Source organism: Bombina bombina, chromosome 2 (assembly GCF_027579735.1).
Source record: "Bombina bombina isolate aBomBom1 chromosome 2, aBomBom1.pri, whole genome shotgun sequence".
Lineage (NCBI taxonomy): Eukaryota > Metazoa > Chordata > Amphibia > Anura > Bombinatoridae > Bombina > Bombina bombina.
The window spans coordinates 1,104,315,089-1,104,336,612 of record NC_069500.1 but is presented as its reverse complement, the minus strand read 5'-3'; the positions used below and the strand labels follow the sequence as shown (position 1 = coordinate 1,104,336,612).

General features: G+C 38.7%; 1 protein-coding gene across 2 annotated transcripts in view; it reads right to left on the bottom strand.

The window, feature by feature from the left end:
* Positions 1-8,604: 8,604 nt before the first annotated feature.
* TRIM2 (tripartite motif containing 2) overlaps positions 8,605-21,524 on the bottom strand; it is a 262,945-nt gene continuing 250,025 nt past the window's right edge. For both annotated transcript variants that reach the window (XM_053703751.1, XM_053703750.1), the window contains exon 12: positions 8,605-19,843. In XM_053703751.1, coding sequence (XP_053559726.1) covers positions 19,691-19,843 — 153 coding nt within the window. In that variant the 3' untranslated portion in view covers positions 8,605-19,690. The remainder of the gene's footprint in view (positions 19,844-21,524) is intronic.

Sequence of the window (21,524 nt, the reverse complement as noted above, 5' to 3'; positions counted from 1 at the left end):
CAAAGGCAGATCAATGGAAAGTTTTCTATTCCAATTTGTTCATAGTTCCAAAGAAGGATGGTGCATTTAGACCCATTCTGGATCTCAAATCCTTAAACAAGTTTCTAAGAGTTCCCGCCTTCAAGATGGAAACAATCCAATCTATTCTTCAGTTAGTCCTGGGTCAGTCTATGACTACTGTCGACCTGAAGGATACAGGCATGACTTGAAAGTAAATATAGCAGAGAGTTTGCTTACTCCTATCACAAGGGTGTCCTTTCTGGGGATAGTCATAGATTTGGTCTCAATGAGACCGTTTCTAATAGACCAACATAAACTCAAGCTGCAATCCGCTGGCAGAAATCTACGGTCTATTCTTCGTCCTATGATTGCTCAATGCATGGGGGTAGTGGGTCTGATGGTGGCGGCATGAGATGCCATTCCATTTGTAAGATTTAATTTGCTTCCACTACAACTATCAAAGCTAAGTGAAATGGCACTCCAACCTGTCTCAGTTAATTAATTTATAGCCGTTAAACAATCCCTGGCTTAGTGGATATCCCCCACTCCGGTGGCCTAGGGGATAAGTTTCCTGCGTCTATCTTGGGAAATAATCACCACAGATGCCAGTTTGTAAGGTTGGGGAGTGATCTGGGGTTCTCGTCTTCCCAGGAGTCGAGTCTTCCAATAAATGTGTTCAGGCCTGGTCCCTTCTCTCTCCGGTTTCTTTCATTTGCTTATAATCAGACATCACGGCGGTGGATTATATTAATCATCAAGGGGGCACCTGCATTACTTTAGTGGATGACTGAGTTTTCATGTATCATGGATTGGGCAATGGTACACCAGTGTACCATATTTCAGCTATACACATTCCCAGACTGGGGAATGGTCTCTCAACCAGAACATTTTTTACCAGTTGGTTCTTTGATGGGGGATGCCAGAAACAGATTTGATGGCATCTCGCCTGAACCAAAAACTCTCCAGATATGGGTAGAGGTCAAGAGATCCGCAGGCAGAATTGACCGACGCCATAGCAGTACCTTAGTCTTCCAGTACCTTAGTCTTACCACCTAGTTATCGGTTTCCACCAGTTGTGCTCAGTTTCCCGAGAATGATTACTCAAATCAAGCAGAAAGAGATTTCGGTAATATTGACATCTCCTGCATGGCCACGCAGGACGTGGTATGCAGATCTGATTCAGATGTCCAGTGCTCCTCCGTGGCATCTACCTCAATGTCCAGATCTACTATCTCAAGGGCCTTAATTCTCTCTTAGAGAGGTTTTCTGATAGAAACCTTAATTCTATTGTTACGAGAAACATTTACCATAAGGTGTGGAAGGTTTATTTTGCTTGGTGTCCTGATCGAGTATTTATTTAGAATGCCTCATATTTTACAATTCCTTTAGGATGGCTAAGACTAGGGTTTATCGCCAGTATCCTTAGCGGCTCTTTCTGTTCTATTTCATAGGAAGTTTGTTTGGCTTCCTGGTATTCAGGTATTTGTTCAGGCTTTAGTTAGAATTCATCCTGTTATTAAGCCTATTTCTCCTCCATGGAGTTTAAATTTAGTTCTTCCCCTTTTCAACCCATGCATTCTATAGATATTATGTTAATGTGGAAAGTTTTGTTTTAACTGGCCATTTCCTCAGCTAGGAGGGTTTCGGAATTGTCAGCTTTTTCTTGTGAGTCTTTGGTTTTCCAGGAGGAGAAGGCTGTATTATGTACTTTGTCTATTTTTTGCCTAAGGAAGTTTCTCCAGAGAATAATAACCCCTTAACGACAAAAACTGTCAGTTAGTGACAATGGACGTACCTGGTACGTCCTTGGTCTAATTGAGCGGTGGAAGTGATTGCGATCGCTTCCAGCAGCTCTCAGGGTACTGCAGTGATGCCTCGATATTGAGGCATCCTGCAATACCCTTTTTTAAGCATCTGTTGCAGAGAGAGCCACTCTGTGGCCCTCTTTGCACCAGGAGCGATGGTGCCAATCGTTGGTGGGTGGGAGCCTTAGCAGGGAGGCGGCCCTGCGGCCCATCGCTTTCCCGGCATCCGGTTCCTGTATGTGCAACATGCGCGCCGGGAACGTGCAAGGGCGCACGCGTGCATGCAGCAAGTAACTACTGCCACCAATGTACCTGAATGGGAAGGAGGGAGAGGGAGGGGGGAATAAAATAGGGTATTGAGGGGGGGGGCAGCTACACTACAGAAAAATTTATATTTTATAAAAAAATTAAAAAAATATTTTTTTGGGGGGGCAAACTAGGTACTGGCAGACAGCTTCCAGTACCCAAGATGGCGGCAAATAGGTAGCAGGGGGAGGGTTAGAGAGCTGTTTGAGGGGGATCAGGGAGGTTGGGGGCTAAGGGGTGGTCCATGACAGCTGAATAGATATTTAAAAAAAAACAAAAAAAAACTTATTTTAGTACTGGTAGACTTTCTGCCAGTGATTAAGATGGCAGGGACAATTGTGGGGTGGGGGAGGAAAGAGAGCTGTTTGGGAGGGATCAGGGGGTGGGATGTGTCAGGTGGGAGACTGATCTCTACACTTAAACTAAAATTAACCCTACAAGCTACCTAATTAATACCTTCACTGCTGGGCTGTCAGGGTGCCAGGAATCAGACTGAGACGAGAAGTGCAAAAATAATCACACCTTTATTAATAGGAAAAAATAATAAAAAGTCCACAAGTCAAATAACAAGCCAGGAATCCAAACCAAAGCGAGTAGTCAGACGAGCCAGAATCAGGAACAAGGAGAACAGCAGAGTCAGGAACAAGCCAGAGATCAGGAACCAGGAGGGACGTCAGACAGCCAGGTAATACACAGGAGCTCTCACAAACAGGTCTGAGACAACTCAAGGGCAAAGCATACTGAACAGAGGCCCTTTAAATAATAAGTGATGACATCACAATTCTCAGACTGCATCCTGTCTCACACGGATGATGTACACCAGTCTGGCCATAAAAGGAAGTGCAGGAAATGAGCAGCATCACACAGTATGCGCCAGAGTCAGCAAGAGAGGTGAGTAAAATGGCTGCCAGCAGCACATGGCAAACAAAACAGGGGAAAAACCCTGACATGGGCATAATACACATGTGGTGCGCAGCGGCATTTAACGGCCCTCTAATTACCAAAAAGCAACATTAAAGCCATATATGTCTGCTATTTCTGAACAAAGGGGATCCCAGAGAAGCATTTACAACCATTTGTGCCATAACTGCACAAGCTGGTTGTAAATAATATTAGTGAGAAACCTAAAGTTTGTGAAAAAGTGAATGATTTTTTTATTTGATCGCATTTGGCGCTGAAATGGTGTCATGAAATATACCCAAATAGGCCTAGATCAATACTTTGGGTCGTCTACTAAAAAAAATATATATATACATGTGAAGGGTTATTTAGGGATTCCTTACAGATATCAGTGTTCCAATGTAACTCACTAATTTTGAAAAAAAAAGTGGTTTGGAAATAGCAAAGTTCTATTTGTATTTAATGCCCTATAACTTGCAAAAAAAAGCAAAGAACATGTAAACATTGGGTATTTGTATTTCTAAACTCAGGACAAAATTTAGAAACTATTTAGCATGGGTGTTTATTGGTGGTTGTAGATGTGTAACAGATTTTGGGGGTCAAAGTTAGAAAAAGTGTTTTTTTTCCATTTTTTCATCATATTTTATATTTTTTTTATAGTAAATTATAAGATATGATGAAAATAATGGTATCTTTAGAAAGTCCATTTAATGGCAAGAAAAACGGTATATAATATGTGTGGGTACAGTAAATGAGTAAGAGGAAAATTACAGCTAAACACAAACGGTCAAAAAATGGAAAAGTGCTGTGGTCCTTAAGGGGTTATTTAGGAGATTGTTGTGCCATCTTTATGTGCAAATCCAAAATCTTCAAAGGAGAGATTATTGCATCATTTGGATTTGGTCAGGGCATTAGTTTTATTTACAAGCAACAAAGGATTTTTGTCAATCCTCAAGTTTATTTGTTTTGTTTTTAGGCAATTGTAAGGATAAGAAGGCCACTTCTGTTATTTTGCTTCTTGGTTGAAGATTTTGATTCACAAAGCTTACTCGGAGGCAGAACAATCACCACCATTAAGAATTACAGCTCATTCAACTCATTTTGTTTCTACTTTCTGGGCTTTCAAGAATGAGGCTTCACTAGAACAAATTTTCAAAGCTGCAACTTGGTCATCTTTACACACTTTCGCAAAATTTTATAATTTTGATGTGTTTGCCTTGGCTGAGGCAGTATTTGGCAGGAAAGTTATTTCCTTTTTTTTGTCCCTCCCATTTTTCTTGGACTCCACAGCTTTGGTACATCTTCCCAAGAGTAAGGACTTGTGGTCTCTCACCACCTTAAGAAAGAAAACAGTTTATTGTTACCTGATAAATTAATTTATTTTTTGGTGGTGAGAGTCCACAAACCCACCCATTTCCACGTTAGCTGTAGTTTTAGTTGCACCTCTTCACCCTACTATCTTTCTTGCTTTTCAACTCCTATCCTTGGCTATACATAATACTGAGAAGGGAAGTAGGAGGAATACTTCAAAGCTCTGATGTAGGGTATCTTTGCCTCCTCCTAGTGGAAAGATGATGTACTTCCAAAGAGTAAGGACTTGTGGACTCTCACCACCAAGACAAAAATTTATTTATCAGGTAAGAATATTTTTTTATTTTCAGTTAGTCAACAATTTGCATGTGTGGAGGATTAATTTGTACATGTCCTCATTTACTAGCCTTATGTTTACTTTCACAATTCAACTATTAGGCTGAGCAGAGCTAAATCATTAATAAAATAATTATAGTTCGGGGGCGTGTCCAAGCAGCATACCATAGTGGATGCACATCCAGGAGCTCCTGTCGAATAGTCCTTAAAACTACTGTTTCTGGGCACCAATGTACAGCTACTTTGGCAGACCTTATATCTCTAACATTATCTAACCCTGACTAGGGTTCATCACTACAATTGTCAAGTGATCAAGCTAAGATAGAGCCGTATCCACTGAACCTGGAGAACTATCTGACTCGGAAATCATCGGAGACTAAATTTAATCTTTCCTACAAGCCTCAGTGTCTCCTGTGCCCCATCGTGACAGATGGGACTTGCTTCTATCCGCTCAGGGTCGGTTGTGTCTTGTATCTGGAGTAGGGTAGTCTGCAGATGCCCTCTCTGGATGGAATACACCCTTTACATACAATTATTTACACCCACTGGGTAAATGTGTTATAACTAGTTAAAAGTTGGACTCTCACGCAAGTTGTGGTGTGAACTGTTCTCCAGTTGTTCTTAAAACTATATTCTCAATGTATATTAATAACTAGAGTATTGTTTATTAGGCTGACTTAAAAGTACTAACGATTAGCTGCATTTCAAGCTGTGGACTAGAGTGTCTATCTTGCCATGTATCGGCGTCTCAGCGTGGGTTCTGCATGTATTTACTTACTATAATGTGTATGAAGTGCTATGTAACTACTATCGTCCTTTTGCACAACCTGTGGGTAGGAGGGGGGCCCCATGGGGACACACAAAAATTGCTTGAATGTGTCATGGGTGTCAATGCTACTGCTTTTATACTATGTGTTAGTGTAAATCGTTCAGAGATTATGTCACCGCTCCACTACTAGTATAGCTATCTGTAAACATTTATATACGCACAGTTGCCACAGGGGTTAGTGGGGGCTCCCAGAGGATAACTATTACATCTTTTATATCAGAGGCTAGCATTAATTATCTCACATCACAGCTGGAAATTATACCTACACACCATATGTCTCCTCTCAATGGCCAGCGGCCGGGGCCATGAGGGGGTTAAATTTACAAATAAAATAATTTAAGCATTTGCCAGCTCGATAAGGACATACATTCAATACATAACATGATTACTATAGGGTGTGAAATAAATGACCACACCGATAGCATTACCCTTGACCTATAGTGCATGTTTGGGCTAATATGACACCGCAGTTCTGCCTGGTTGCTTCATTCTTATTTACTACAAGATACTTCTCTCCTCTTTATTTGATATTTATTTGCCTTATTTAACATTACACTCAGCGTATTTGGAATGTGTGGTCCAGTTGGAGGTTTCTCCCTTTTTTCTTTTAACATTCTTCACGTTCAACTATTTAACAGAGTGAATCCATATCAAGATCATAATCCTTTTTATTATATAAAAATGAAAAAGAAAACCCTGTTTGTGCATTCAACAGAAAATTCAGTGGCCCAAAAGTGGCCAATTCATTCTAGAAGGGGGAAAACTCAGGACTATTATACTCTTTATGCTTATTATTTTCATGCAGATATGAAATGAATATCTGATATGTACAACATTTTCTGTTTTGTGAACTATGAGCACTCAATAAAAAATACTAAAATAAAAAATAAATAAATAAAATAATTATAGTTCTTTGGGTCATTGTCAGTTTAATACTGCCACTGGGCAAGCAAATGGGCTGAATGGTGAAAGAGTGGCCATTGTTTTACACAGTTATATACTTCAACTCTTAGGCTATAGGGACTTAATCATTAATTATTCAGTTGTTTGGAACACTGTCAGTGTGGTACTGAGGCTGGATAAGCAAGTAGATGGTCAGAGTGGAGAGAGTGGCCATTGGTTTACACATTTATAATTCTGACCTTTGCACCTATTAGATATCTTTATGTACGTTAATGTTCAAAATAATGTCATTTGTATGAATAAGCTAACCTAAGATATGACCATGCTGAAAAACAAATGTTTTAATGCCTCGGCTAAGGTGTCCTGGTTTTCATTTTGAAAAACTGGTCACCCTGACCTAGGAGCAAGATGGTTTAATGGGAGTGATCTCCATCTGGATTATCTATATGATATATTAAACAGTTAGTAGTGGAGGCTCCTCTATAGGAGCACATGCGCACGTGAACCCCCCAAGAGACAAAAACAAATCCTTTTTGGTTGAAATTGGAAAAATTATATTTATTCAGCCAAAAAGGTTCCAGTCCAATTTTGTAAAAAAAAAAAAATTGCTGTTTTTACTTCTATCACACCGCACGTGCGATAGATAGAAGTATAGGTTTCAAGCCCTTTGCACTTGTTTCCTAAGTGCCTGCAGTGCCGCCCCAACCCAGCCCCTAACCTTCTTAATTGCACAGCTTTTGCTGTGCAAGTGAGAGCCACGTGATGAGGGCGTGTGGGAGGAAGAGCCTAGTCGGCGCAAAATGGCAGTGCAATTGACAGGAGAGTCTCCAGGTATCTGATATTCAATACTGTTAGGAATATGCTTATTCTCACCTTTACAACTTACAATAGCCAGTGGTAGGTGGGTTGGTAGCTTTGCACCCCAATTTATACATTAGGCACCCGCAGACTACAGAGGGGTTAAATACCCTGATTTTGTAAGGAAAACAGTGGTGTAAAGGGGAAGTCCCACACCATGTGAACCCTCATTTGAATAACCCACAAGCCGCCACTGACAGTTAGGTTTTCAGGGTTTTTGTTTTGCGTTTTATTAAAAAAGTATGAATATGGAAAACAATTCCTGTAGAAATCTGGTGGTGTTTTTACATATTCTAAGAAGTAATTGGGCAATTGATGTGTGCATGGATGCATTTTCCTGAATGCATTTTTGCGATATACTTCCATTAGCAAAAATGTGTCTAGTATAAAGTATTACTGTTTCAGCAGCATACATACATATGCTACATGTAGCTAAAGGATCAGGATTAAAATATCATGACTGTTCAAGAGTGGGTGTTTTGTGTCAGTGAAGAATTAATTTGTGTCATACAGGCCACTGCTGACAGCAATTTTTTTTTTTTACAAAATTGGACTGGAACCTTTTTGGCTGAATAAATATAATTTTTCCAATTTCAACCAAAAAGGATTTGTTTTTGTCTCTTGGGGGGTTCACGTGCGCATGTGCTCCTATAGAGGAGCCTCCACTACTAACTGTTTAATATATCAAATAGATAATCCAGATAGAGATCACTCCCATTAAACCATCTTGCTCCTAGGTCAGGGTGACCAGTTTTTCAAAATGAAAACCAGGACACCTTAGCCGAGGCATTAAAACATTTGTTTTTCAGCATGGTCATATCTTAGGTTAGCTTATTCATACAAATTACATTATTTTGAACATTAACGTACATAAAGATATCTAATAGGTGCAAAGGTCAGAATTATAAATGTGTAAACCAATGGCCACTCTCTCCACTCTGACCATCTACTTGCTTGTCCAGCCTCAGTACCACACTGACAGTGTTCCAAACAACTGAATAATTAATGATTAAGTCCCTATAGCCTAAGAGTTGAAGTATATAACTGTGTAAAACAATGGCCACTCTTTCACCATTCAGCCCATTTGCTTGCCCAGTGGCAGTATTAAACTGACAAACTGAGGTGGTGTGGTGTTAATTTTGACCATTCTCTCCTCTTTAATGATCACAGAATAAATAAATAAAAAAATGTAATGGCAGATAAGAAATAGAAGGCATACATACCCTGGTATTATCCCTAACAGAAGTGAAAGGATTATTTATTCTTCAGGATGCCCTTATCTATACTCCAGCCATTCTTAAATCCACTTATTGTAATTTGACCCACAAAAATTAACAAAGAAGAAATGAAAGAAAGTTTTCAGCAAGTGTGCAACTTTATTTAATGTCTTCTCAGTACATAACACCTAAAACAGCTGTATAAACATGGAATGTAACAATTCAATAAAGACAATCACCTTTAGCAATGAAAGTATACATACAGTGCAGGTCATGAAGATGGATTTATAGCACAGTGAGTTCTACTCTGAAGCAGGGGGAGGTTCCTATGAATTGATGTAAAAACTTTGGGGTTAAGGCTCTGTTGCTTTCAAAACTTATTTTAAAAAATCCCTTTACATTCAAATACACAGCATGGACAATCTGTATGTTGCTCAAATGCTTATGTGGGACATACAGTTTCTGCACTGTATATTAATTACATGATCTCTGTTCATTCACAAAAAAAAAAGGACAAAACAATACAAACCATATTTTAAATAAAAAATAAAATAATTTTTTATATATATATTTAAATTTAATGGACACTTAGACTATTATATGGCAGTATGATTGATGTGGCCATTGTTTGTTTTTTAATGACCGTTTAGCTTCGGAACAATTTCAAGCAATAATACTAGTATGCGCAAAACTTCCAACAAAATTGTTCTTCATTCTTAAAAAACAATGCCATATGTAGGCCATGAATGAAACTAATACATTTTGATGACTTCTTTGGCAAGTTAAAAAAAGGTAGCTAAGTAAAATCTAGCTAAAATAACAAGTGATATAATTATATTAAAATATGTAGCTTCAACATCAAAAAGAAATTATTAGTATTTCCTATAATCGATGCGCTTCCTTTAAAATATGGAACCAAACAGTTATCCTAGGTAAAAGATGCAATAGCAAATATTCCATACAAAAACTTAGCTTCATAAAAACCTAATACAGTTTAATTATCTAAAAAGAACATAAAACGTTCCTACATTGCAATTTCTGTATAGCAATTGCCTTTTTATGTCTTAAAAAGGTTTTTACCCATTCCCAAGTTGGTCCTCTGGTAAGTGTCAAAAATCACATCTGCCTTTGACAATTTCCCACTGCCAACCAAAAAAACATGCTCTTGTGCATTACTCATATAACCTTCTACACCAGCTAAGCGCATGCTTGCAGTTTACCCTACCCAGAGTTGATATTGGGGTAATGCATGGGAGCTTGCACTTTTTTTTAGGCAGCAGTGTTTTCTGCACTATTCACAAAAACAAAACAACATATGCAATGACAATGTAGAGGTTTTTATGTCAACTTCAAGGATAATAGAATAACTTCCATTGTTCTTCTACTGACTTGAATCTGGCATCAAAATTATTAGAAAAAAAATGTATTCCTTTGTATTAGTAAAAGTGCATATGGCAATTTTGTAATAAACATTATTTATGGCGAGTTATAATTTGGGATATAATGTATCAGCTTGAATATATAAACCATTTTTATGGGTATGAAAATAAAGCAATAAATGAAGACACTTTTTAGTGTATGTTACATTAAATCATCTTACAGTACTGCCTAGAAATGTATCATTTTTAACTTTTGAATGATTTAAACAGACAAAATCTTACTTCTTTTAAAGCTGCTTGTCTGCCACCACCCACCAGAACTTAAAGGGATATTAAAGTCAGTTTATTTATGCATCAGAAGTTATTGCCTGCAGTACAAAATAACTACATGCAAAATAAAAGGTTTTAAAAGCATTTCACATGTTGTTGATTTTACTTCTTTTGCTGTGGTCAATCGCATTGCAGCATGTAGGAGGGTCAGGATTCTGCATTCCACTGAATGCAATCCAGCCTGTCTGGGTAAGTTTTACTGAAAAAACAAGAACAAATAATTTATGTGCACTGCTTTTTGTTATTGTGCATTATTAAACATTATAAGGAGGAGTAAAATATTAAACTTAATGTCCCTTTTTTCGCTTGGCAAGGCTTGCTGGGACATTCTATCAGTGGCTATATTATGTATTAATAGGATTGTGTACTCTAATATTCTACTGAGTATCTTGAAACTCATTGAGAGCATGTTTCCATTGGTGAGAAAGGCTCAAGTCTTATATAAAAAAAGAAATGTGACTAGACTGGCACCTCAACACTGAAAACTGGACAATATTGCATGGACGTGATGTATTAAGCAATCACGTTCATGTTCCTTTAATCTTATTAATAGGGTCAGAAAAATTTCACCCATCAGTGAACCATTTCACTAGCACGGTGGTAAAGTATACAAATTCACAGGGCTGCATCAATGTCTAACATAAAGGGTAGTTTCTTAGGGCCCAGGTATTTCTAACGCTCTCTGAGCTTGTGAGTTCCCATTAGAAAATCTCACCAGTACAATGAAGTTCTTGTTTTAATTCTCTAAAGACAGTTTTTTACTTTGAGAACAGTGCGTCTTACAAAGGAGTGTTCCCTGCATTTAAGTATGTGAAGGCGATATATACTGTACAGTAGGTCTCACAGAAATCGTAATTTAAAAATTGGATATAAAAAAAATATATTAAAATACAAATAAGCAGTAAAAAATTGCAGTTTAATTGCATTAAAATTGTAATGAATTTGTTCTGCAAATTTGTATTTTATGTAAAAAATGAAAATTACGTAGGACAAAAAAACTATACTGCACAGCAGAAATCATAATGAAACTGCAATGCACTTACAAAAAGTGCTGTGAAATTCATATTTATAATACAAGGAGGAGGCAAAGAACACCCCAGCAGAGCTGTTGAGTATCACTCCTACTTCTCATAAGCCAACAGTCATTCAGCCAAAGGAATATGGAAAGATGATGACACTAGGGTATAGAGGTGCCTGAGGTTTATACAAAAAAAAGCTGTCAACTCAAATTAAAGGCAGGTCGTGGACTCTCCATGCCAGGATAGAAAATAATTTATCAGGTAAGCATACATTTGATTTTCTTTCCAATGGCATGGAGAGTCCATGAATCCATTCTAATTACTAGTGGGAACCAATACCCAAGCTAGAGGACACAGAATGGAAGGGAGGGAGAACAAGACAGGTGGACCTAAACAGAAGGCACCACCGCTTGAAGAACTTTCCTCCCAAAAGAAGCCTCAGCCGAGGCAAAAGTATCAAATTTGTAGAATTTGGAAAAGGTATGAAATGAGGACCAAGTGGCCGCCTTGCCGATTTGTTTTACAGAAACTTCATTTTTGCTGGCCCAGGAGGAGGAGACTGCCCTAGTGGAATAAACCGTAATTCTCTCAGGAAGCTGTTGACCAGCTAACCGGATAACAGTTCTCAACCAGAGAGAAAGAGCAGTAGAAGTGGCCTTCTGACCCTTACGCTTACCAAAGAAAACAACGAACAGGGCAGTAGATTGCCGAAAATCTTTAGTTGCTTGAAGGTAAAATTTTAGAGCACGCACAACATCCAGGTTATGCAAAAGGCATTCCTTCTGAGAAGAAGGATTAGGACAAAACGAAGGAACAACAATTTCCTGATTGATATTACGATCCGAAACTACCTTGGGAAGAAATCCCAACGTAGTACCAAGGCCGGCCTTACTCGCATGAAAAATAAGGTAAGGGGAATTCACACTGTAGAGCCAAAAGCTTGGAAACTCTGCAAGCAGAAAAAATAGCAAGGAGAAACAAAAATTCCCAAGGTAACAACTTAATATCAACTGCATGTATAGGCTCAAATGGAGCCTGCTGCAGAACTTTAAGAACAAGATTAAGGCTCCAAGGAGGAGCAACAGGTTTAAACACAGGCCTGATTCTGCCCAAGGCCTGCACAAAAGATTGAACATCTAACAGATCTGCCAGATGTTTGTGTAAAAGAATAGACAGTGCAGAGATCTGACCTTTCAGAGTACTGACTGACAAACCTTTCTCCAGGCCATCCTGAAGAAAAGACAAAATGCGGGGAACCCTCACCCGACTCCAATAGAAACCCTTCGATTCGCACCAATAAAAGGTATTTAGGCCATACCTTATGGTAAATCTTGCGAGTAACAGTTTTACGAGCCTGAAGCATGGTATTAATGGCCTTCTCAGAAAAACCACGCCTAGCTAAGACTAGGCATTCAATCTCCAAGCAGTCAGCTTCAGATAAACTAGATTTAGGTGGAGGAAGGGACTCTGAAGTAGAAGGTCCTTCCTCAAAGGCAACCTCCAAAGGGGATGAGATGACATCTTTACCAGATCCGCAAACCAGATCCTGCAAGGCCAGGCAGGAGGTATTAGAATAACCGACACCCTCTCCTGTTTGATACGAGTATAACTCGAGGAATGAGAGCAAACGGAGAAAAAAGGTACGCAAGACCAAGGAACCGCCAGAGCGTCGATCAGAGCTGCTTGTGGATCTCTTGATCTTGACCTGTACCTTGGAAGCTTAGCGTTTAGACGAGACACCATCAGATCCAACTCCGGAACCCCCCACATGAGGGTTATCATTGTGAATACCTCCAGATAGAGAGACCACTCCCCGGGATGAAAACTCTGCCTGCTCAGAAAATCCGCTTCCCAGTTGTCCACCCCTGGGATGTGGATGGTAGAGAGAAGACAATTGTGAGACTCCACCCACTGGAGTATGCAAGTCACCACCTTCATAGCTAAGGAACTTGGAGTTCCTCCCTGGATGGTTGATATATGCCACCAATGGTGATGTTATCTGACTGGAACCTGATAAACCGTACCAAACGCAATTAAGGCCAAGCTGTTAGGGCATTGAAGATTGCTCTCAACTCTAGAATATTTATTGGGAGAGAAGACTCTTCTTAAGTCCAAAGACCCGGAGCCTTTAAAGAACCCCAAACTGCTTCCCCAGCCCGACAGGTTGGCGTCTGTAGTCAAAATCACCCAGGATGGTCTCAGAAAGCATGTTCCTTGAGACAGATGGTCCTGAGAAATCCACCAGGATAGAGATTCTCTCGTTAGGGGGTCTAGAACTATTGTCAGAGAGATCAGAGTGGTCTCTGTTCCATTGTCTGAGCATGTATAACTGTAGAGGTCTCAGATGGAAATGAGCAAAAGGAATAATGTTAATGGAAGCAGTCATTAGATCAATTACTTCCATACACTGAGCCACTGATGTACGGATAGAGAACTGAAGTGAAAGACAAGAAGCAAGAATTTTGGATTTACTGACATCCGTCAGGAAAATCTTCATGGACAGAGAGTCTATGATCGTCCCCAAAAAGCATACCCTGGAGTCTGGCACCAGGGAACTCTTTTCCAGATTTACTTTCCACCCGTGGGAACGAAGAATAGACAACAGAGATTTTGTGTGGGATTTTGCTAAATGAAAAGATGGTGTCTGAACCAAGATGTCATCCAGGTATGGCACCACATCTATCCCCTGAGATAAGATCTGGAAGAGCCGTGGCAAGGCCGAAGGGAAGGGCAACATATTGAAAGTGTTTGTCTAGAAAGGCAAACCGCAGGAATTGGTGATGTTCCCTGTGAATAGGAACATGATGATACACATCCTTCAGGTCTATGGTAGTCATAAACTGACCCTCCTGAACCAAGGGTAGATTGGAACGTATAGTCTTCATTTTGAAGGACAGAACCTTGAGAAATTTGTTGAGACACTTGAGGTCCAATATTGGACGGAAAGTTCCCTCCTTTTTGGGAACCACAAAAAAGTTTCCTATTCCACCACAGGAACTGGGACAATGACTCCCAGAGAAGATAGGTCCTTTACGCAGTTTGAGAAGGCCTCTCTCTTCACCTAGTTTGCAGATAACCTTGACAGGATGAATCTGCCCCTGGAGGGACAGGACTTGAACCCTATCCTGTATCCCAGGGATTCCACTTCCACCGGCCAAGGGTCTAGGACATCGCGGATCCAAGCCTGCCAAAAGAAGGAAAGCCTGCCCCCTACCTGATCCAAGACTGGATCTGGGGCGGCCCCTTCATGCTGACAGACTCAGAGGAAGGTTTCTTGGATTGTTCCCCTTATTCCAAGGTTGACTGGACCTCCATGAAGTCCTGGATTGCTCTGGCTTGGAAGAAGAGGAGGAAGACTTTTGTCCTTTGAATTTGCGAGAGGAATGAAAATTATAATTCTGGCAACCCTTAGGTCTAGCCTTCTTGTCTTGAGGTAGAAAAGATCCCTTTCCACCAGTAACTTCGGAAATTATCTTGGCCAGACCAGGACCAAATTAAGTCTTGCCCTTAAAAGGTAAAGACAGAAGTTTGGACTTGGATGTTACATCCACAGACCAAGATTTTAGCCACAGAGCTCTGCAAGCTAGAACCGCAAAGCTAGAAATGTTGAATACCAGCCTAACAACTTGCATGCTGTCATCATATATAAAAGTATTAGCCAGTTTAAAGGCTTTGATCCTATCCTGGATCTCCTCTATATTAGTCTCCTCTGAAATTAGGTCAGACAAGGAGTCATACCAATAAGAGGTTGCACCTGCAACCGTAGTAATACTTGCAACTGGTTGCCATTGTAAACCCTGATGAATATACATCTTACTTTCTTAAGTAAGCTTCCAGTTTCTTATCCATAGGGCCCTTGAAAGAGGAATTATCCTCAAGGGGGATAGTTGTTCTCTTGGCTAGAGTGGAAATAGCGCCCTCTACCTTAGGTACGGTGCACCATGAGTTACGCACAGAGTCAGCAACAGGAAACATTTTCTTAAAAACAGGGGACGGGGAAAAAGGGATCCCCGGCTTCTTCCATTCCTGAGCTATAATGTCCGACATATGGTCTGGGACAGAATACCTCTACAGATGAAGGTATGACATCAAACACTTCTTAGGAGTCTCAGCGGCAGTAGAGTTGGAGTCCTCCAAAGTAGCTAGGACCTCCTTCAAGAGTAAACTGAGGTGTTCCAGCTTGTACTAGCAACAGCAGTCTCAGAGTCTGAAATCTCACCCTCAGAAGCCACTTGGGAATGATCCTCCTCAGATAACAGAGAGGCTGACTAACGCAGACTTAGCGGAGTCAGAACTCTTTGTATGAGATATATTCTTAGATTTCCTCTTTCTCTTACCAGCAATAGAAAAGGCTGATAAGGCTGCAGAAACCACAAAAGTTATTTGTGCAGCAAAATCTTCTGGTAAATAAACACCCCCAGGAACTTTAGGAACTGCAGAGCACTGCATGTGAAACTGCTAAAGCTTGGGAGATTTGAGGGGAAAGCTGAGGCATGGTACGGACAACATTATCCTGAGAGACAGATGGCTCTGAGAGGTAATTTTTTACTTTTAGACAAAAGCATATTGTTTAAACAGGAGGAGCAAAACTGCACAAGAGGAATAATTGGAGCCTTCAAGCAATATAGACACTTGTCAAAAGGAATTGGTCCCAAGAGTAAATAACAGATTCAGCAAGTTATAACAGATCTCTTAGAAAAATATTTTCTAATATCAGAATAAGATACTTTTTGATATACTATTATTAGCAATTAGACATAAATTGAGCCTCCCTCCCCAGGGATAGCTACGATATTACACACTGGCACCTCTATACTTCAGCAATGCTGAGGACTTATCGCTCTGAAGACCAGCAGAATATGTCCCGCAAGCTACAGGAGAAATACAAGACTCTCATCAAGCCCTGATCCACAGATCCGGATCACACTAATACCGAGACAAGCCCTCAAAAGACTCTGATCTTCACTCGGCTGATAGTGAAAGCCAAAAAACGGAATCGCAGATGTCCGTCACGTGACCGCAGTAATTAAAAAAACTAACTGCACCACAGGAAGAAAAAGCGCATGATTATGTTGCGCTCAGCCATTACCATTAAAAAATAAATAAAATACGATCCTCTAGGTGCAACGTTTATTCCTTGTTACACAAAGTATCCCCAAGATTAGGAGAGAACAAATATAGCTAGAACATGAAAACTCCTTAACATGCCCCAGTTGTCATAATCCTCACATTGCCAGCCTCAAGAAGGTAACCTATCACGTTACATCATCCCCTTAAGCAGATGCAGTGCCCTTGCAGATATGCCCTATATGTCTCATAAAGAGATAATATAATGTCCCATGAAAATCCACATGGGAATTAACCCCAACAATGCTGGTTCCTTCTAACCTAGAAGGAAAAGCACCTGTGGAATCTGTAGGGCAGGAATAGCTTCTCAGGTATGACAGACTCAGCCGACCTTTGACAGGGACCTGTAGAAAAAGAAAAGCAGAGTAACCAACCCTGATTTTCAATAGAGGGGTAGCATACGTGTTAGAAGGTAAGCAAAGACTACCTTGCCATCTTCTAACTGCTAAAAGCCACCATTACACTTACTAAAGAGGATTGCATGGACACAGCATAGCCCCAATCCTTGCTTGCAAGGAAAATTACCCATTAAAGGATTAATATCTTCAGACACCATCTTCGCACATCCTCCCGATGTACAAGGCAAAGAATGACTGGGGGCTTATAGAAAGTAGGAGTGATAATTAACAGCTCTGCTGGGGTGTTCTTTGCCTCCTCCTGGTGGCCCGGAGTTGAATTCCACTAGTAATTAGAATGGATTTGTGGACTCTCCATGCCATTGGAAAGAAAGTACTTCTCATTTGTTTACCATCTTATTGATAACTTATATAACTGATAACCTGTATGCTGGGTGTGATGGGAAAAAGTAACAATGCCTATTAAAAAAAAAAATACATTTTACCATTTTAAAAGTCAGAGGTGAGAGACTATTACTGCAGCTATATGGTTTGGCAACTGAAGGTTACGTACACATAACATTGTTTTACTGGGATAGACTCTAGCCCAATGTGTTTGTTGAGTTTTCATCGCCTAATTTCTGGATTACCAAAAAATAAATAAAAAAAATGATGGGCTTTTTAGTGTTCTGTGACTTTATGCAAATACTAAATATAATTTACACATATAATATGTTAACTAGTACACTGCATAGACTCTATTAGAGGAGTTAATTTATTAGATGAAAAAAATTAGCATGTTGTGTGTCACATCCTCTATAAATATTGATTTTATTTCATTTGATGCTATAAATTCTTCATTTTCACATACTGTATTCTCATACACAGAAGGAACAACAAACTTGAACATTGGTAGTCCAAAAAAGCAGGTTTAGGAACAAACAATACCCAAATTGTTCACATACACAAACAATCAGTCACAAACAGCCTTGGAGAGTAATTTTATAGTTAGTGTCAAGAGAACATACAGGAATGCATTTAGTAATGGTAGAGGGTAGTTGGTATTACTGCATAAAACAATAATACATTTAAAGATTTGTTTTGTTCGTTTTGTCAAGTTCTAGGTGTGATTTATTTTTTTAAACACCATGAAGCTACTACAATAGAAATATCAGGCCAGATGCTACCAGGGGAATGGGATCTAAAGAGGCAGCCCAGTAGAAACTTTTGTTAAAAGTGGGGATTAGAAGGTAACCATTACATAATGAAATCACTGTCCAACATTTTGTCAGCAACATTTTTTCAAGTAAATGTATAAGCCAGTCACTAACAATGTTCGGTGCAGGCAGAACTAAGCAGTTAGACAAATGCCATTACATCCAGAACATTTCTGGCATGTTTTCTAAGATAACTGTACCACAGAGACCCCCTATATCATAGAACTTGTTTTAGTATTTTGTCAGTTTGCCTTTTTATCATTTTAAATCGGTTTTGGTATCAACTATTTACCGTACATCCAAGGGAAGGTTAGCCGTAAACCACATGAAACAATGTATGGAGCATTAAGTAAACACCATAAAAATCAAATGTCCATGTAGCAAAAAAACTGGTAAATTTAGAAAATTGTAAAGTGCAGCTATGTTACAAACCCCTATACTAGTTCAACCAATTACAAGAATTGTTGTTTATTGTTTGTTTGTTTTTTAATTATATTTCTCAAAACTCATTCATGAGAATGGAAATTTAGAATTGGAGTATAAATCACTTATTTTATACTCAATAATATATATATATATAATTTCAATCAAATTTGAATCCCAGCATTTTATGTTGCTAATTTCTCAAAATATTGTGTGTGTTTTCAGGCAAAATTTAAGATGTCTATCAAAATGTCAGCTTAGTCTATTTTAGTCAGAAACAGTGTAGAAAACATTAGTTTTTATTTTCTTATTAAGTTTAATTTAATTCTGATTAATTCACCTAACATTGTGATATAAGGCAAGGTGATACAGATCAAGAAATTGTGTAGGACTGCTCTAATATGCAGTGTCTTGTTGAAGATTTTTTTTTTTTAAACAAAGAATATTACCGAAAATACCATACAATGTATGACAATTGTTAAGAGGTTCAAATAGGTAGGCCCAAATCAACTTTCATATGGCTATTCTTCCAATACAAGGCCACACTTATTGTCTTTCTGCCAAATGGAAACAACAACGCTATGACATTGCTATTTAAAGATGCTTTTCATTATGGAGAGACCATGCATTATATTCCTAAAATGTTTATACTCTTGCCCACATCAATTGGTTTACAAATAATGCGGAATTAAATCATAAATAAATAAAGAATATTACTACAATTCTGGTATAAGAATGTTCTAGCTTGTAAAAAAAAAAAAAAAGTGGGACATGAAATTTATGTACCTGTTATGTTCTGTATAACAATATAACAGAAAATATATATATAAAAAACATGGACTGTACATGGCTGTTTAGACTCATGTGATGTTTACAAACATGAATTCAATAGCATCTAAGATTTTGCAATGAACACACCAATTGAACCTAAGTTACATTAGTTCTTAAAGATCATATATATGTATATATTATTTTGTTAACACAATACCTACCAGAATGCACAGAAGACGTCTAGTTCAGAGCTGGGGAAATAATGTATGACAGAAGGTTCTATATTAAGAGGAAGCCCAAAAATGGAGCAACCATTCCATGAGTAAATATTTTAAAAGGTCTAAGACCTAAGTGCACATGATGACTCATTTACATGTAATTATTAATTTTCCCTCTAACATGTTAACACTGTCCTCAGTTTAGTGAGAAAAAAAAAGTATTTTACATCCACTGTGATGAAACATTTCAGTCATCGCCTAAAGTAAACATGATTGGACAGAAATTAAATATATGTTATTTTTGAGATCACTTCTGATAAAGTGTGTGGCATTTCCATCCATCATTCTTGAAGTGCCTTTTAGTTCATATCCAGTGCAGTGAATCCACAAATATGTGGCCTTTCAGTTATTGTAAGTATCGATAAACTTTGAAGCAATGGTTTCCAGAGTCCGCAACAACAACATGGCCATCTGAAGTCAGCGCCAGTCCCTGAGGCCCATAAAGAGGGTCAGCAGAAGTATTGATGTAGGATAAAAATGATCCACTTCCATCAAAAACCTAAAAAAAAAAAAAAAAAAAAGGAAGGAGCTATAATCAATTTTAAAAAAAATGTCTGTCTAGCTTGAATGGTTTTATATATATAAAAAAAAAAAAAAACCATAGGCATATTGCTTTTTTCTTAAGACTCTTCATCTGAGCAAATTGGCATGCTATATTGCATCTAACACACACTGTTATTGATATATTCTCAATCGGATGTCCATAAAAATAATTTTCTACTACTTATTTTTTTTCAGACCATATATTTTGTTATTTCCTTACTCAACTTAAAAGAATTTCATTAGCAACTAAATAACCTTCTCAAATACACATTTCTTAAATGAAATCCCCAGACATTTTATATCTATGCCTATTTGTTTCCTCATTTATGCGTTGAAACTGCCTAATTTAGTTTCTGTATACCCTGTCCTTTCTGTAAAGGGGTAGTAAGGATTTGATCAAGGACAGATTGGCCTACCAGGATACCAGAAGATTTTCCGGTGGGCCCTTACAATTTAAGGGGGTGGAGCTGCTGCTTAGGCAATGCGGCCATATCACCTCTCGTCTTCTCTGAGCTATATGTATTCATTTTAAGTTTTATTTCTTAGACCATGTACCATTTAGTAGCCCTCCTTCTGAATGGTTTATAGTGTCTTGTCAAGTCACTGTGAGAAAGAGTAACAAACGGTTTTGAGTGTCTTCGCCAGGTCACAAAATGGCTAGTCATTTTCACACTGTGAAAGGGAATCATGGATGAAATTGGGTTGTAGGGTGCCTATGTAACAACAATCTTTCTTTTCTATTACCACTAATATTTAATTCTGAATAAAAAAAAATATTGGGGTTGGAGTATTCCAGTAATTCCTTTGAGAAAAATGGGTTGTGTGCATTCTATGGAGTCAACAAAAAATAGGGCTGGTCTTCAAACTTTTCCAGGGCTGGCTTTTTATTCCCAGCCCAGCCCTGGTTTTGATGCTTTATTAATCTATTTCAAGACTCTATGTGAGGACATAAAATGGCCTTGTGTGATTTGCAGGAAATTTAAGGTAAAATAATAAGATTGCTCATGGATCTATTTAAATATATTACAAAGTAAGCATTCTAGAAGGGAATATGGGTATATGCTAGTATCCTATTAAAAAGCAGAAGTGAGGAATGGCAGACAAGAATTCTGAAAATCAACAGTGGCTAAAAGAATGTTTGGGGAAGAGCAACTTTTACAGCTACCAACTGAAGCTAATAAAATTGTTAATTTCTTTAGGGCAATATTACAAGCGGAGCTCTATTTAATGCTCCTGCTCGAGCATTAACTGCTCTATAAGTAAGCTTTTTGCTCGCATCGGGTTGAGCTTGTATTATGAGTTGAAAAAAACCCAGTTTTCATTTGCATGCTAATCCAACGCTAGAAAAAAACAGAACTTGGAATATCAAGTGAGAAAAGTGAAAGAAAAAAACCTGAATTTTATGCTTACCTGATAAATTTATTTCTTTTTGGATACGATGAGTCCACGGATTTCATCCTTACTTGTGGGATATCACCTACTGGCCAGCAGGAGGAGGCAAAGAGCACCCCAGCAGAGCTGTATAAATAGCTCCTCCCTTCCCTCCCACTCCAGTCATTCGACCGAAGTTAGGAAGAGAAAGGAAAAGCCAAGGTGCAGAGGTGACTGAAGTTTAACAAAAATAAAGACCTGTCTCT